The sequence below is a fragment of the Triturus cristatus genome, chromosome 4_1, assembly GCF_964204655.1.
Source record: "Triturus cristatus chromosome 4_1, aTriCri1.1, whole genome shotgun sequence".
Classification (NCBI taxonomy): domain Eukaryota; kingdom Metazoa; phylum Chordata; class Amphibia; order Caudata; family Salamandridae; genus Triturus; species Triturus cristatus.
This window is the reverse complement of record NC_140585.1, coordinates 1,259,182,814-1,259,201,295: the sequence shown is the minus strand read 5'-3', so window position 1 is coordinate 1,259,201,295 and position 18,482 is coordinate 1,259,182,814. Positions and strand designations below refer to the sequence as shown.

The window sequence follows — 18,482 nt, the reverse complement described above, 5'->3', positions numbered from 1 at the left end:
AATCAGCAGCACGGACATAATGTACTCTTAGAATTGTTGAAGCATTGCCACCAGTTATATAATCAAATTAGCTTTCTTCTTTTTTTCTGTATGAATTATTTCGAAGGAATGTCCCCTATTTGAATACGTTTGAAAAACAAATTAGTGGACTGAAGAAATAGGGTGACCAATCGAATACACAAGAGCATGATTTGCAAAGGATGGATAGGCTTGTCATTATTGCATGTGCCGTGTTTTCAAATAATATATAGATATTTCTAGCTGCAATTTTAAGTGACTCTGGAGAGGGAGGTGAGGGTGCTAATAAAGCAGAATAGAGTGGGAGTCAGAGAAGTGCAATAGTCAGGACTCGAGGTGTACGTCAGAGAAGAGTGGCATTACGCGGTTTATGACCAATTGATTTGCTGATGCAGTGAAAATCTAAAACACATGCTACCTTATCCAGGTTGTGCTCTAGCGGCATGTGAGAACACTCTCAGTGAGTGAGAGAAAGTAGTAATTGTGATCAACGGCCCAGAAGGAGTCAGCAAAGGTAGTGAGTGATACTAAGGGCGTTCTGATTCTTGTGAGAGGTCAGACGTGATCTGGAAGTTTTTGGTTGGTGCACTCCACATGGCCATGCCCCAACATATTTCTGGAAAGCAGCATCCGTGGCTCTTCACTTCCTAATCACCTGAGTTTGTAGCTATTCCCCCATGGAGGGTTTGCTCCCATTTGTGAATTACACAGCTCCTGCCTCTCACTTCAAAGACTATTGGCTGAAGATAGTAGCAGTTTCGAGGTATTTGGTATATTTCTGTGCTAAACGGAAGCACTCATAGTCCTGATACTAACTGAACTATATGTTTTGCTTGCATCAAAATACTAAAATTGGATCTAAAGACTTGTGATATAGTAACTTCATCTAGAGTAGAGAACATTTTTTCGTTCGGGGCATTGCCCACTATAGCTTTGAAACAAACATGTACAACTTTTTGTTCAACTAGTAAGTATATGTCTGTTCTCCCACCACATAAACACACACACGGAACGTAGTTTGTTTTATAGGTTTATGTAAACTACTATATTAAAAATCATTAACCAAGAATAATTGGTAGCTTTAATACTGTTCTCCATTAATACACTCATCTTTCCTGCGAGAACTGTTCTGCTATAATTGAGTTGATTTTTTTCTTCCCTATTCCCCATTTCCACTGGAGTTTGTATTCCTCTAGTAATCTGGCAGTTGAACACTCTGTGAGGAGGGGGGGGGGGGGATTCATCAACAGCCCATCATTCCCCTATAATGGAGTTAAGGTACACACTGTTGTCTTTAAAAGGATTAGGCATTTTTTAAAGCAGTGCAAAGCACAAGAAACGTGGTTAGTCGTAACTAAATGGGCGTTTAGAAGCATTTGTACAGAACTTTTAGTAGAATTTACATACAGGTCCACGACTAAAGGCATATGTGAGGCAGAATGCATGGGAAAGTGCATATAGGACTCGACTTTTCATGGGAGTGTGAGGAAAGGGAAAACCTTAGATGTCAAGAAAATTACCGAAAATATTTGTTGTGTTTCACTGATATCCCAACCACAAGTAAGAAGTTTTGTCAATGCGGAGAATCTGCACTTGCAGTGTCAGTGAAAATAGGTATATGTTGGAGAAGTAATACAATTGTGACCCTCCCTGGCGTACACCTACCATGTCTGTGAATGGAGTGCATAACTTTAAACCTCCGCAAGGCACATGCTTATCACCACGCATCTTGAGATTTACAAGCCGTCTGTGAACTGGGACAAATTCTCATTAAGTTCCGCAGTTTTCAAAATTGTGATCAGGACACATACTCGTGGCTGTTAAGTGGACACATGGTCGCAATATATTCTAAAACAAGCATTGGCCGCGCGCGCGCCTCGCACTCAAAGTTAACAAGATGTGCCTTTAACAATTGCCTGGAGTGGTAAATATGACTGTGGGCTCCAATGGTATTTACATTTTATGCTTGTAATTACATTAGTGCTTAGCACACATCCCATCCCTGGAGAGAAGGAGGGGGCGTGGGTGCTGAGTGCTGTAAGATGACGGCACAGATACTAGGGAGGGCTGACTGGATGAAGCTTGTGATAGGTGGGGGAGAGGAGGGAAGGGGGTAGGGACAGATGTGTTCAGTCCCGGTAAACACTTGCAGGCGGCGGCCGATCATATTTCAGGGTGTCATGACCACATGATCTGAGGACACTGGAGGAGGAATTCCAGAAATGGAAAGGACATTGAATTCTCTGGATGCACAGATGCATGTTTTTATAAAGAAGCCTTGGCAGGTGTAGGTAACAAACAGGGGAGTAGTGAGACAAGCTAACGAGGAGGGAGGGGAAGAAGGGAGGGGGGAGAGGAGGGGGCATGGCTGCTGTAAAGCTGGTGAAAGTGAAAGCTCCAGATGGCGCCTCGGGTGCTGAAAGCTGCCGGCTGCGCACGTGCACTCTCGCGTGAACGCAAGCGCTAGGCTGTGTGGCAGCACTTTGAAAACCCGTACACTAAATGTCTCGGCCAGACCAGCGCATGCGCTGGATCAGGCGAGACCTAAAAAGGCAAGTTAGTACTCTGGGCATGGTTTTGAAACAACTTACTATAGCCAAGCAATGGCCAGGGTAAGAAACAGCACTAAAAAAAGTATTTACGACTCGTGGCTCTCTTTGTTGTGTTGGTGGGGAAGGATGTCTCTTTAAAAAGACAGACCATTCACGGCTTCCAACCATCAAGAGTCAAATGTCTATCACTCTTTATTAGAATAGAAATACACTGTACAATGCACCAGTACAAGCCTATGTGCATAATTTTAAATGTTTAGTTCAAAATACATTTAGTGTAAAATTCTTATCTGTCTATCTGACACTAAGTGTGAAACACGTTGCTCGAGAAGGTTTGTAAAATAATGAAAAACGCAGTGCCTCTTTGTGTAGTCTTGGGCTTTCAGATTGGCGTTGCCGTCGCCATATCTTGCATTACATAAATTGTGCAGGTTAACTATTCTAACTAACTGTATTCATATTCAGCTGTGGGGGCTAGCTCCAAGTTGTGGAGAAGGTAAATTGTGGAAATGTTCACATTTTGAATGTTCAACTTTGTGTTCAAATTAAATCTCTTCAAATAGTTTACTTTTCAAGTGCAATGCTTACCATCACATTTTGTCTTCTTCATCTGCTTATGTGCCTCATCACTCGTCTCCGTGGGTGAATCGGGCATTTACTGCTCACTTATAGTCGTTCAGATTGACATTCCTCTGTAGACGCCACCTCAAGAGTTGAAAGCAGACCTACTTCCCACTGTCCATTTTATCAATGGCCTCTCTTGCAAGGTCGCAATTTATGGAAGACGATGACTGTGGAGGAGAGTGACTCTATATCCAGTCCCATCCTCAGTTTTGATAAGTATTTGAATCCTCCTGCATAATCTATTAGAAATTCTACCTCCATGGTTCTCATGTCTAATGCAAGTAGAGAATGTACCTTCTTCGCATTGCTTGTTTTTCCTCTAGAATGTAATGTGAATCTGAACAACAGGGTTTTAAAATGTGTCTCGATGATTTACATGAACCTAAAGTTATATAAACATTTCCATATATCCAAACTTAACTAGTTTGTGTAATACTTTACATTTCTGCTTTTATTTGGAAAATGCTTTCCAAAAATTGCACCACAGCTATCTAGGTTGATTTCAGGGTGCAAAAACGCTCCATCTTCGAATTTCTCCTTCTGATCAACTAATTGCTAAACAACCTCAATGGCTAATATGGACCAGAAGCCTGTTTTTACAACTGTATATCTAATTTTATTGCAGTTAGAAATGGGGTCGCTAGTTGGCAAGGGTTTGCACCTTTGTCCAAGTAAGGACCCTTCCTTCTAGTCAGGATAAGCGAGTTACACTCCTAAAATAACTCCTGCTCACCCCCTTGGTAGCTTTGCACGAGCGGTCAGGCTTATTTTCGAGGAAGTGTGTAAAGCATTTGCACATAACCAACAGTAATACAGTGAAAACACTACAAAAGGACACCACACCAGTTTTAGAAAAATATCCAATATTTTATATACTTAAAACAAGACCAAAACTATAAAAATCTACAATACAGTACTTAAAAAGGTGTACTTTGCAAGAATGATTGAAAAACAGTTTGTACGATTTGGTAGCTCCGTCTGGGGCTACTGTGATGCTGAAAACAACAGAGTCTAACAGTTCCAGCCGACCACGTCGGTACGGGCCAGTGAAGGCGTGAACAGTACCTTTCTTGTTGCAGCTGACACATTGGTGCGAGCCGGTCGTGGCAACCGTTGCGGTGGCATTGCAAAATGGAAGTGGTGCAGTGTGTGGTGTCCTCTCGATGCGGTGTAGGCAGCGGCTCGGTGACGAATGTCCAGACGGTGTCGGTGAGGCCAAGGCTTACGGTGCAGAGCGAGACGGTGCTCGATGCGGTGCTGGCAGGTTGCGGTGCAGGCGACAGAGCCAGTTAGAGGGAGCTGGCGTCAGCTGTGTGGGATGAGACGGTGCGTCTTTAAACTTACGAGCGGTGGCCCCAGCCAAGATGCGGTCATGGATGTCAAGGTCAGCAGCAGCGATGGCTTCGGTGAGACAAGGATGGCGAAGTGAAGCGAGGCGGTGCGGAGTTCAGTGCCCACAGGTCACGATGCAAGCAGCGGCTCGGTGGCAGCGGCGGCGGTCGTCGTCGGTGAGACCAGGGTTGCGGTGCGAGATGCGGACGTGCGGTCTGCGGTGCCGTCAGGACACAGAGCCAGTGACCGAGTCGGTTGCGTTTCCCTTCCCTGTGGCAACTGAAACAGTGGTTCCAGAAGCGGTACCCAGAGGTTGGTGAAGTCTTTGCAGTCCCTGAGACTTCAGAACAGAGGCAAGCTCTATTTCAGGCCCTTGGTGATACTCAATAAAGAAGTTGCATTAAGTTCAGTTAAGTCCTTTCACTGCCCAAGACAGAAGCAGCCTCTGCAGGTCAACACAGCAAAGCACTCAGCAAAGTGGTAGTTCCTCCTCACCGCTTCTCCAGCTCTTCTTCTTGGCAGTCTTGTTGGTCCAAAAGAGTTCTAAAGTTCTGGGGTCGGGCCCCAATATTTATACCACAAAATCCTTTGTTCTCTAGAGGCAGAGAGTGTCTGTGCCCAGCCAGAACCAGTTCTGTCCTCTCTAGTGCAGCTTCTTGGCAGGCGGTGGAGACCGCATTGTCAGAGGCAGACCATGCCCATTCAGGTGAAAGGAAATCTCCCCCTACTCTAAATGCAGCCCAGGTCTATTCAACCCATCCCTGACCCATCTAGACTCTCTGGAGCCACGGCTTCTCCCCAGCTGATGTCATCCCAAAACCAGACAGTCAATCCACAAACCCAGCAGAGGCATACTGGATGGCTAAGCAAGAAAATACCTACTTTCTAAAAGTGGTATTTTCAAACCCAGAATATAAAAATCACCTTTACTAAAAGATGTATCTTTAGATTCTGAGTTCAGGCATACTAAACTTTATTTTTCTACCTCGTTCCTAGGGGTAGTTATATTTATAAGATGTTATAAACAAACTCCCTATTCTGTCCTATGTGAACAGGTGGCCTTGCTATAGTGAAAATCGATATCAGCAGTAATTCACTATCAGGACTTGCCACACACACCAGTGCATGTCCTACCTTTCACATCCATGGCACCCTGCCCACAGGGGTACCTTGGGCCTACCTTAGGGGTGACTGATATGTAAGAAAAGTTAAGGTTAGGGCCTGGCAAGTAGGTACATTTGCCAAGTCGACATGGCAGTACCAGACTGCACACAGGCTCTGCAATGGCAAAACCAGAGTTACATTTACAGGCTGCTTGTGTGGGTGGCCAATCAGTGCTGCATGCCCACTAGCAGCATTTGATTTACGGGCCCTGGGCACACATGGTGCACTGTCATAGGGACTGACTAGTAAATCAATCAGCCAATCATGGAAAACCAATCCATAACAACAGTTTACAACAAGAGCACTTGCGCTTTAACACTGAACAGCAGTGAGAAAGTGCGTGGAGACACTAAACCACCAAAACAGAGTGAATATTGGGAGGTCAGAAAGCAAAAAGTCAGGGGAAACACGCCAAAAGATGCCAAGTCTAACAATTGCTATATGATGTTTTCTTAGTAGACATGAAGGAGCGGTATTTACATCTAAGTTTATAATTTCTTTGGTTGTATCTTTAAAGCATGTAGTAATTTTGCCCATTTCATGACAAAGCACCTGACAACACCAGGCCCTCTTGTCCAGCATTCGACTCTGAATCAAACGCAAAGGCTACAGATTGGCCTGGTTCATTATGACTGGCTGTCCCATTGATCCCACCTCAATCCACAAAGCCATGTAGTCTTTTCCATTCCTCACACCGAAGGACAGAGTGGTCAGGGTTCCCATTGGCAAAGATCTTGTAACACGACACCAGGGTTAAAGTTAAATTTGGTTACTAATTTGATATATATCTTTGCGTTTGTGTGCATGACCTTTATGGTTGACTCACCACAGATAGATGTTATAGTCCTATAAGCCATGGGAGTTGAACGTGATTATGGAGAGTCTAGTTGAAGTAACAAAGCAACAGAGGCTAAAGTCCTCCCTTCAGAAGCCTGCGTCCATTACTGAAATGAGGACGTATTTAGTGAAGACATTCTTGAATTCTTAGGGAGGCCATGTCGATGGTTAACATGATAGTTGCATCATTTTGTCCTGGCCAAAAGGCTAGCAGAAAAGGCTTCACATTTGACTCCACGGATGTCTCGGGAAATGCTGTGAGGGCAGAGTGATTGATATCACACAGAAACGACTATTTGACGAAACTAACAATAATGAAAATAGAAAAGGGAAACTTTATGGTCCACACATGTCCGGCATCTGGTTGTGTGTGGAGTCTGAAGTCTATCCTGCTGAGGTAATAACACTGTCCTTGGAGGGTTAGTTCCAATGGGAAGAGAGATGAAGTGTCCAATCTGTATGCTGGTCGGTGACAAGAAAACCAAAATATATGTTTCTAAGAAGAGTCCATAAGTAGAAACCAAACTCCACGACGCAGGGCCAACTTGACTTATGTTCTTGACACACTCAGAACTGCAAAGGGAGAGCAGACTCCAGAAGTACAGCATCCTTCCAGAAGTGTTAGAAGCGTCCAAAACAAGAAATGCAGCATCATTGAAGAGTAGCATAAGGCTATGGTCTTCTCTTGGCCACCAAGCAGAGGAGGATGCGCTGGGGGCTGACCTGACCTGCTTATTCGATGTATTGAGATGTGTTTGTTCCCTAGACAGACCGTCCTAAACATGCAGTGTTGGTAACACGGTGCTTCGCATCAGCAAACCTAGGTCTATGATGGCAGACTGAATTTGTGGCATTGAAAGAATAGCCCCTCCGGAGGTCAAAGGGCAGTCAGGAAAGGAAATTAAATTATTCTCGCATGCTGTCTTTACCCAGAGGGAAGAAAACAATTGCGCTTCATAAATTCTCTTCTACGATGAAGGGTTATGCAGTCTGGCAGGAACTTCTGCAAACAGAAACAGGTAGAAAATAACAAATGCGGTTCATAGACCTGGATTGTATTGTAGGGTGAACTTTGCTTTATCATGGTAGACAGGCTGTGCAACTATTTCGAAATAATTTCATTCATATTTTAAATTTGTTAAATGTGAGAATATTGACCTCTGCCAGCATATCCCAACACGTTTTTGCATTACGTCAGTATTTAACATATGGTTTTGTAGTTGCCTAGTGCTGATCAAGTGAAAATGTCATTTTACCTTTGACTCTTGGAACCAGTTATTCCTGTCTAGCGTTTCAGGTGTTATTTTTTAAACACGAATGGGGCATTATCCAAAATCCATCTACCGCAGATAAATCTAGAAGAAACAATTTGTAACTTATGAGGTGAGTTTCCACCAGAGTAGTTGATCAAATATGGTATTTTGGGAAAATTGTTGACTTTACATTGGAGCTTGTAGCAATAATATTAGCATATACGCCACTTCATGATGTAACAACATAGTCCAACGTATAGACTTAAAATGTGCTAACATTTACTACGTTTTCTGTCTTTTATAGAGATATAATGTGCAACCGTTTACTGTGTTATCAGTCAGTGGCCGAATGGGAAAATATAATATTGGTGGGACACAGTTTCTCAACTGCTCCCTCAGGAATAACATGCTAAAGGTGTAGATCTCACCAAAGTTGCAATATCTTGTGTTTAGAGTTTAGCATCTGAAAGGAGTGATTAGTTTATGATTTTCTCTGGGGCAGAGGTTCTCACTGCTATATCTGTTCTCTCGATCAGCACCATCTGTGTTAGTCGCATTAGATCACAGGGGTTGGCTACACATGCTAACCAAAGTGCTCTTATGTCACCTCGAGGAAGACTCAACTGAGCAGGGCTCGGGTACCTTAGCAGTGTACTCAGAGGAGCACTGCAGCTTTATCAGATACATGCCCAAGGGAATGATGTGAGGACCCCTTGCTGACAGGGAAAATATTTGATAACAGCACAAGGTTCACAGTAGTTTGTGGGGAGGGGCAGTGCTTTAAAATGTAATATAGAAGTGCAGATACTCACTATTTACAATACCTGTTTCCTCCTGAGAAGTGTCAGTAGTCTCCCATTAAATGTATTGCAGTAATGCAGAGAAGTGCAGGTACTCTCCCTTTCAAATAAGAGAAGTGCACCAGGGAGGGTGAAGATTAACGAATTATTTGTAACTATCCCTTTGTCATTATTTAGGTGCCCTTTGGCGAGGTCAACTATGTAAAAGGATGGCTGCAAATCAGCGGTGAAGTGAGCAAACCCTACCCAGAGCACCCAAAGAGACCGATCCGGGGACTGGAATGTCCCCAGAGTGAGGTGAGTGGTGCCCGCTTCTGGGGCTTCTTCAAGAACCTCTGTCAGGAGCCAGATGTCTTCTTCCGCAGCTGCTTCGTGCACAACCACTGCCCACTCGTCTTCATGAACCATGCTGGGAAGAACCTGACGCCCACTGATATCCCACTGATCCAGCGTGAGCGCCTGCTGCAGATCTGCGACGATGCGCTATGCCAGGCTGTGCGAGTGCTTGGAGTCCGGACTGTGATTGGCATTGGGAGGTTTGCCGAGCAGCGGGCGCGTAAGGCCCTGGCAGCGGCAGGCATGGATATCTGTGTGAAGGGGGTGATGCACCCATCGCCCCGAAACCCTCAGGCCAATAAGGGCTGGGATTCCATCATAAGAACACAGCTGGAGGAGCTGGGAATTATGCCTCTCCTGGTGGCATCAGAGCCCAGCAAACGAGATTGAGGACCCCAGCGGGGGAAGCTGTTTCCAACACTACAATTACGAGCTCAGGGGCATGTACTGAGGATCAAATTCCTGGCATTATTAATTAGTGACAGTTTTAAGTGGTAAGTCTTTATTAAATCCAGTGGCTGTGGAAAAAGTCCTTTGCCTTTAAAAGTGTACATATTGACAATATACGAGTAACATGGACCACAATTCCGACTTGTCAATGGAAGCTGGCAAGTAAACACAACGCTCAAGCTCAATTCTGGGTCAACCATTTCTGTGTAACCAATGACGTTTTATTTGGGACAACTCGGTTTAGACTAGAATGTGGTCAATCAGATAATTGACCAAACCTTTTAAGTCTATTATGTATTGTACTACTGGGGGTCATCGCCTCAGCTTGTAATTGGGTTACGGATCCAAGCCAAACGTGGCTGGGCTTAGGCTTGCAGTTTTGTTGTGTACCCTCAACTGCTCTCAAAATAGTATTTAATGATTTGTTATTAGTTTATCAATGCAGACACGTTCTTACACTATTCTTCTCCTTCATCACATCAATCTGAGCCATAGTCTGTCAATCTATATACTTTTCATTTATTTGATCTAGGCAGCGTCTCTCTTACGCTAGGCGGCTGGGCAGAGTCTGGCCTTCTTACACAAGGGTGTGACACACAGACCCCATGACTGCTTGATATACCTATCCTTAGCTATATGTGCAACCTGTCCTCCACATTACAGGACGCTGAGCTCGACATCATTCCACCAGATTACTAGTGTCGATACTGATGGGCTGGGAGGATCTTCATTGGTAGCGTCCTCTGTTCTGATATCTGTACACACTCTTGCAGGTGCCACTTTTTCAGAATCATTTTAATGGACTTCCATTTTATTCTTATTTTCTATTTCTTCTTCTGCGCCACTGTGTTTAGCGTCCTCCCTTAGTACTTTCTTAGGAGAAACCTTCTATTGCTCCCACCTGCAAAGATCTGCTGCAATCACCCGAAGATCTTCATCTGACCCCTTCATCTACATTATAATGGACCGGTCCATCTTTTATTTGGCAGACTCTGTTACTCTTACTGCCTTTGCTCCTTGATACTTCGTCAACGAGTTTAAATGTAATGTAAATGTTTATAGCGTGTTGCTCCTGAAAGGCCATACAAACCTCTTATGTTCCACTAGCCCTTACAGAGCCCTCCTTAGCGGTATCCAGTCTCTAGTCATTGGAATTACACTGCATTTCGGTTTCATTCTGTGGTAGCTGAAGCAAGTGTGTGGAGAAGGTTCCTACTGTGTTACTTAGTGCACACCCTTTTCGAACCTAAGCTAGTCAAAACATGTTGTGCAAATCATTATTGCTTGTTGTAATTGTTGTTGAAATGATCGTGCTTAGTCAGTTATGGTCCGTTTCTGAGGGGGTTAAATTTGTTTGTGGTTAGTATGCCACATTCACTTTCTAGAAAGACTGCTTTTCGTTAATCCAGATGATGTGAGCGAGTCTGTGTCACACTCTAAACCTGTCACTTCACTTTCTTGAAGGTCTTCTTACAGTGAGGTACCGTGGGAGTCCGAATCAGGTGGTGCATGCTTGGTTGTCTGGTTTGACCTTTAAATGCAGATAGGCGGAGTGTGGTGTTTGATTGTGTGCACCATTAACAATATGTTTGATCGGAATATAACTGTGTGCCAATGTAAATAATCATGTGTGCTTCTTGGTGCTGTCAATAAATGGCTGACGTTCATAATTCTGAGGAGGGTGAGGACATACTCGGTGGGTGCTGGCATATACCTGTTGTGTGTTTCCTTGGGAATAAATAATGAGATTACATGAAGGATTTAGGATGCTTTAAAAGGTTGTACTTATTTCATATTATTGTAAGCAGTTTGAATAGTTTGCTGCTTGTTGTTGTGAACACTACACTGGATACATGTTCCGAGCTCGTCTCTCGATCAAGGGTACGGACGCCCGACTGGAAAGAAGCACGTTTTGCTGTTATGTGGCCAAAGAGCACTCTCACCTCAAGACATGAAGTGGGCATGAGGTGGAATACCTTTCCAAATCACCTCTTTACTGAAAGACAATGAGACATTGTGCCACGATCTTCTAAGTGGATTGATCTTTTTTTCCTTTCTGAAAACACCACCCATTGGAATGAGACTATTAAAAACTTATTTTCCAAACTGTGTTTATTAAGATATGTGCATATCAAACGTGTTGATGTTTCTAAGTGGGAGCAGAAGCTGGAGTGTCTTATTTCTTTTTATTTCATATAATTGATGTTTGCACAAAAAATTGAAGTGAGCAGGCTAGTTCTGCTCATTATACAATAGGAAAATTGTCACATTAATGTTTTTATCAATAGGTACTTTTTAAACTTAATGGGATAGGATTTATAGTTGCTATTTTGTCATTTGGGCTTCCTTGTTGGCAGAGGTGTAATACATAGAAGATCTGCAGGTCCTCGTGCGGTGGGAATGTATGGCCAGGTTCTGCAGACAGAGTAGACGTTGAGGATTTCAAGATTTTTTGCTTCCTTCATCCTGGATGTGGCTTGTCCCCGTGCCACCACCAGCAGGGTGACGACTTCACTCTTTGTCATTACAGACACCGCTTCCAGTCCAGGGCATTTCACCTGCAAACAATTGGTAGTGTTAGTCTTATTAGGTCAGTGGACGCACGCAAAGACTAGAGTACCTTGAATCCATCTGAGGTGACACAAACACAGAGGACTCGAAAGAGAGAGAATGTGTGTCTGTTTTGACTTGCAATGAGGTTGTCGCCCTTCCGACCAGATGAAAGGTAGGAATGAAATATGTTTGAGTTGTGATACTTAGAGCTTAGAATGCTGCATTGCGCCCACTTCAGAGCAGTGATTGTTCCATTGGACCAGGTGTATTATTTTATGTGCTTCAATTCAGCGTTCTAAAATCTGCCACGCTAAAATTGCAATAAGAACTCCCCTTGAAGATCTAGCCTGGCTTCACATGCTACAGTGTCAGGAACATGTCAAGCATCGTTACCTAGAGGGATATGTTGCATCATCTGGTATTAAAATCTCCTGTAATAATAACACACGCTTCAAGATATTCATAGGATATTCGATCATGTTGCATCATCTTTAAGAGGTTATTGTCCACCCCACTGAACTGGTACGCATTAACTAATGCTAATTCGCAACTACAGGACTGACAAAATAACGAGTATCAATCCCATAATAGTAACAGGGGTGATATGTGCTCAACCCGATAATTTGGGGTCGATAAGCGGAATATATTAGAAACCTGCACCAAAAGGCTGACACTTAATCTGCCTTTGCAACCCTTCTTGTCATTAGTAGAAAACAAGCATTTACAATGCAATGGTCTTCGCAATATTATAGGTAGAGCTATTGGTATTGCTCATTATTTTTTTATCATTTTTGTATCCCTAAATAAACGGCATTGTCATTTCTATTGGCATTAGCTTTTTTTTTTTGCATATGTGATACCTATTGCATTAGCAGAGAGAGAGTGAGGTAGTGAGATAGAGAGAGAGAGAGTGGGGTATTGAAATAGAGAGTGAGGTAGTGAGAGAGTGAGGTAGTGAGATAGAGAGTGAGGTAGTGAGATAGAGAGTGAGGTAGTGAGATAGAGAGTGAGGTAGATAGAGAGTGAGGTAGTGAGATAGAGAGAGTGAGGTAGTGAAAGAGTGAGGTAGTGAGGGAGAGGGATGTTGTGTCGACTGAGAACACGTTCCACGGCCTTGTCCCCTCGCTAAAGTGCTGTGAAGACCTATCACACAAGCACTAGGACCCGATAACAGCAGGTTAAAGGCCACCAGCGGCGCATCCTCCTGGGATGGACTATCTAGCTGGACCTCACCCTAGTGACGCCGGGAAGGACCGCGCAGCCAAGCAGCCAACCAGCATGAGGACTCAGCAGCAGACACGTGCTGGGAGAACCCGGCTGGGAGCCGCAGCACGGACAACCCAGCGCACACTGACACGGGTTAGGGCAGGACAGCGCCACCACCCAACACCATGACAGTGTCCCTCTCATCCCTCCCAATCCTCCCGCCCACGCAAACACGGATCAAGAATAGAAACCGTCACACAGAGAATCTGTGCTAGAAAGAGTCACAGCTGCAGAATACAACCTGCACAAAGCGCCAAGAAGCCCAATAACTGGCGAACGCTGTGCTATACAAATATACCCGATAAGATATTAAGACTCCGGAAGCGTTTGTATTTACCCTCGGTCATCGATACGCCGTGGGGTGAAGTTGAGCGCCGTGAGGCAGGGCCGGGCCACAGACACAGGGATGTTACGAGATGCACACCCCTCAGGGAGCCGCCGAGCTCCACGCCCCAAAACTGGAGTAATTAGTATTTGGCTTTCGAGCGAGGCAGCCGTCCGAGTCAGGTTATCAGAGGCTGTGCTGGGCGGGCGGGCGGCCCTGGGCTGAGGATAAAGAGGCTTCCGGACAGGCCGGCTCACTTGCCACCCCGCAGCAGGGGGTGCTGTCACTGCCTCTCCATGGTGCTGCCTTGTACCTCTACACGCAGCGGCGACAACCAGACAAAGGGGACAGACAACATTTCACAAATCCACACAGGAGGGGAGAGAATAATGACCTGGGCAGGGTCTGGTCTCACAGCCCACCCTGGAGCCAGAAACAGAAGGCTGAGCAGAGACCTCAACCCCCAAGACCACCAACCTGCCGCTGGCGCACAGAGCCGGTCTCCAGTCTTTCCCTCGCTTACTAGCAGTTTCAGAATCAGCATCCAGCCCAGAATTATTTGCTGAAGTCACCCCAAATCTCTTCTGCTCACTCCATCCGGTGAAGCCTGCCCCGGCATCACCGCCACCAGCATAGCAACACGGCGCCGGACGGATGGATCCTCACGGCCAGACTATAGCAAAAAAATGGCGGATGGAAGCTTCGAAACTTTTTCGGATTCGGGGGCGTGTTCCTGCTGTTCTAAAAGGGCGTGGCTAAAAAGTAGAAAGAACAGCAAGGAACACGCCCCCGAATCTGAAAAAGACGGAGCCTATTTGGAGGGACGGCTCTCTCCTCCAATGGCTGGCCTCCGTTTAGGAAGCCAGCCAATGGAGGAGAGGCAAAAAGAGGCGGGCTAAGGAGCCACTCTCAGAAACATTAAATCTCCGACTTCCGGTTCTGCCTTCGGCAGACCGGACAGTCCTCGACCTAAAAAGGGCCTAGCCCGGGATAGTGATACAATTAAACACAGAGGTGTTTTGGTGCAAATATGTGATATTCCTACTAAAAATCTGAAACATTGTGATTCTTAAGGGGGGTGCTTTGAAACAGCTGTATTCCAAGACAAGATTTTGTCTTCAGAGGCCTGGCTATGAGCAGTACAGCAATGTCCTTATATTCAAAGCACCGGTTAACCAACCCCAGTTACCCACAGGATGTTGAGCAATATCAATATTCACATAACCCCGCAAGATAGATCCCATGTCAGTATCATTGCTGCCGTAACATACGACTGCACATTTTCCATCCACCTTGATATGAACTGGTAGAGAGGTAATGCTTGGAATGGAGCATCCACTCTGAACCCTTACTACTGCTACGGTGTTTTCTCCACAGTAATCTGGTCAATGATGCCCTACCTGGACAAGTCACTGTAGAAACCCTGTCACCAACCGGAAAAACGTCATTTGCAATGCTCTTGCTTATGGAGTTAGTAAACATCAAATACTGGCAATTACAAATGGAGCCTTAGGAGCAATATTCTTTAGTGGCTTGTGTGTAGGATATACTGTAATAAGGCCAGAACCCTGAAATTATTCTGAACTGTCAGATATATCAAAGGGGTGAAATAGGATTCAGTATGAGTTTTGCTGATGGTCTCCTAACAGCCTCCCAACCATAGCGGTCAATGCCTCTCTTAGGAAAGATGGCAGCATTAACTGAGAGTGTGGTGGGCTTAGCCTGTAAGAGTTCCCAATCACCCATTTATTGTTTTCGGAAAGTAAAATCGGATGGATAAATAATTTTTTCAACAAGTCTACTGGAACTCTTTACCTCCTCAAATACCCCATTTTTTTAGGTTTCAGTATTTTCTAGTTTTTGATTTAAAGTAAGATACCCCACAATTGTCATACCAAGCCCTCAGAATGGTCACATGTATCCCAGTGTACAGCTTTCTCGCCATATATACTGGGGCACATTGCCTTATGGATTATGATCCAGGCAGACAGAACTCATAAATTTAAACTCTTGCTTATTTTTCACTTTTTTCTTATAGAAACGAGCAACCCGCTGTTATCACTAGAAGGGATAATGGGACTAGTAGATACCTCAGAATTAGCCTCTTCTATAGAAAGATCCATCTGGATGAAGCTGGGTGGAGTCTGAAACAATAATTGCTTCTACCCATGGGTAGGTAAGATCCAAGGAATTCTGTGGGTTATTTGGTAGGGGCATCATTTGCTCCTTGGCAACCTGAAGCTCATTAAAGTTGTGTCTTTATATTTGTAGCAAATGACTGCTAGATATTTCAACATCTTGGTAAGTGTATGAACCTGTTTCGATTGGGCGTCATATAGACTCAGCAGGGGCACTTGAACCATGTTCATTGCTTGTAAACATCCCAGGGTTCTACTACTGCTTGCAAGACTAAGTGATCCTTCTAAAATAGACATGGTAGAATTGATTCTTATCAATATGGAGAAAGCCGTCCAGTCAATAAAAAATGTTCTCTAATTTGGCTTATTAAGTGCTGTTGTTAGAAGGCAAGCACCCTTTATCTGGGGGTTAGTTTAAGTTTATTTTCGGCCTGTTATACAGAATCTTGAGCCACCATGTAGATACTAGGCTCGTCAGCAATCAATGTTTGTCCTTAGAAGTATTAGAATTGATGTCCACGGTTTCATTAACCTCCATTTTCTGTGGTGCTACCATTAAATTGTTGTGAGGAGGGAGCGGGGTGGGGGGGACTTCGAGATGCAGCATTCCCTACAGTTTGGAACTTAATTCTGCATTCAGGCACCCTGGTCGAAGCAATGTATTGCATGAAATACTCCTATTAACATCAGTGTCCCTAGCCCATTCACAGTTTTTCTCCAGGTATGCATTAAAGAGAGGGTCCGAGATCATGCTATGACCATTGAGTATGAGTTTGAAAGGCACCTTCGGAAAGTTAGGCAGATTGGAAGGTGATGGATTGATCGAAGAAGATGAGAGAAGAAGAAAGGGATAGCGATGTGGTAACTAGAAGAAGACAGGATAATGGAGTTGTCGCTTCAAAGGCACATTGTACTCTGCAGAACACGGCAGTCCTGTGGAATCAATTTTAATATTTCTATTTTCACTATGGTGTTGCCTTTCTATGAACCACTTTTACATCAGGAGGCACTGCGAAAACTTCTCGTTCTTTCTTGCCAAGCTTCCGATTACTGCATTTCCTTTCAACAACTTTTCAATTAATATATCAATGAAAAAGTTTTTTAAGTATGAAAGATATGGATTGCTGTATGGAACATCTTCAGAACATAAACAGTATAATAGGCTAAGTAGATATGAATACCAGCAAGCTACCCATCAATGTCACAAACATATTCCTAACCCTGCTAATTGATGTCTTGACTTCCGTTTTTATGATGGATCTGTTTACATCAGTACTGTAATCGTTTGCCGGACAATCTCTGCACATATTTGCTTTATCCACCCGTGCACACCTTTTTCAAATTTTTTATTTGATTTGAAAGGCTGCAAATGAAAATATAATTTTTTTAAAGCCAGGCATGAAAGTGAGTCCTAGCAAATCAAACCAGGATTATAGAGCGCCCAAATCCCATGCAGGTAACTTTTATTTGGCCCCGTATTAATACTGAAATTTAATAACACTGATTGAAAGGGAGTAATTTTCAATCAAATTTTTGTAGAAAAAAAATGCTATTTTTCTATCAGGGTGGGAGCATGAGTGAGCTCTCTCCTTGCTTGAGCCTAAGAAGGCAGTGCATTTTGACTGTGGCATGACCGTACCTGGGGTATCCTCAAAATCGACCCTGATGAGAGGAGAAGAAAAAAGATTGGAACGAAAACTCTAATATCAATGTTCACGCACCAGAACGTGCCAAATCAGTTTCTACATAAATGCAGAAAAATGTCACTGAAGACAAAAAGCACAGTTCTCGTCAAGTAATCCTAACACATTATAAACACTTCTTGTTTAATGCAATTATGACCTAGAAAAGAATGTCTACTGTCTCTGTTTTTTAAATTGTCTCGAAACAGCCTGCTATATTAATGTTCTTGCTTTCCCTCTTTTTTCGATGGGCCTGCTCCGGAAAGTAGATGTGTCCGATCATATGGAAGGTAACATGGCTGCCACTTAAATTGCGTTGGTAAAATGGATACCCAAACCCATCGAACAGATGAGATCTTTGTGCTTTCCTGTGACTTTCACAGGTCTCCAAGCTGGACAGATTTTGACCTCTGAGCAGCCTCTCCAATCAACCAATGCATTATGCTTGTTGCGGTTAATGCTTGAAGATAATTTCCCACATGTTGATTTAAACTCCTTATAAATATTTCGCTCTAAATTAGCCTTCTACAGAAACATACAATGACAGTTTAAAAGCAGCTACACTTTGCAACATAGTCTCTGTACCTGTTCATTAACAGTAATATTTACAAAGGAATTCGTTCTGTGTTTTCCTGCGTGCCTCAAGGAAGCCACTGTTGACATTCAAAATCTATGATGTGAGGGACTCCATTTAATACGCTTCATAACTTTCAGCTCTGTTTCTCGGTTTTAACAGCCCTTGCCTTGAATCCCATATATATCAGCGGATTAATCATTACCCAGTAAAGAATGTTCAAGCCTCATGATCAAAGGGTGCTTGGAAACACATCCTAAAAGCTCAAGATCTAACACCAGAATTTTGTGAATGGTTTTAATAGCAGAAGTCCGCTCTGCTGTCGATTATGCTTACGAACAGCCAAACCCAACACCAAGCATATGCCCTGTTCTCTTTATTAAACATATTTTATTGAATTTTGGTGTGACACGTTGCTATACTGTCATTAATTTAGATTACATAACATACATTGCATAGCCATCTGTTATTGACTTACATTCAGTTCTCCTTAGTAACCCAGTTACAGTCTTGGTATCTTCAAATTGGTTGAGTTCATTCAAACTCCCCCCCCCCCCCAGCACTGCAGGCCATCGCAA

At 43.8% G+C, this 18,482-nt stretch overlaps 1 protein-coding gene across 1 annotated transcript in view; it reads left to right on the top strand.

Moving 5' to 3' along the window:
* SMUG1 (single-strand-selective monofunctional uracil-DNA glycosylase 1) overlaps positions 1 to 11,472 on the top strand; it is a 121,964-nt gene extending 110,492 nt beyond the window's left edge. The window contains exon 3 of the mRNA XM_085654732.1: positions 8,758 to 11,472. Within this exon, the coding sequence (XP_085510858.1) occupies positions 8,758 to 9,306 (549 nt within the window). The 3' untranslated portion in view covers positions 9,307 to 11,472. The remainder of the gene's footprint in view (positions 1 to 8,757) is intronic.
* The last annotated feature ends 7,010 nt before the right edge of the window (positions 11,473 to 18,482 follow it).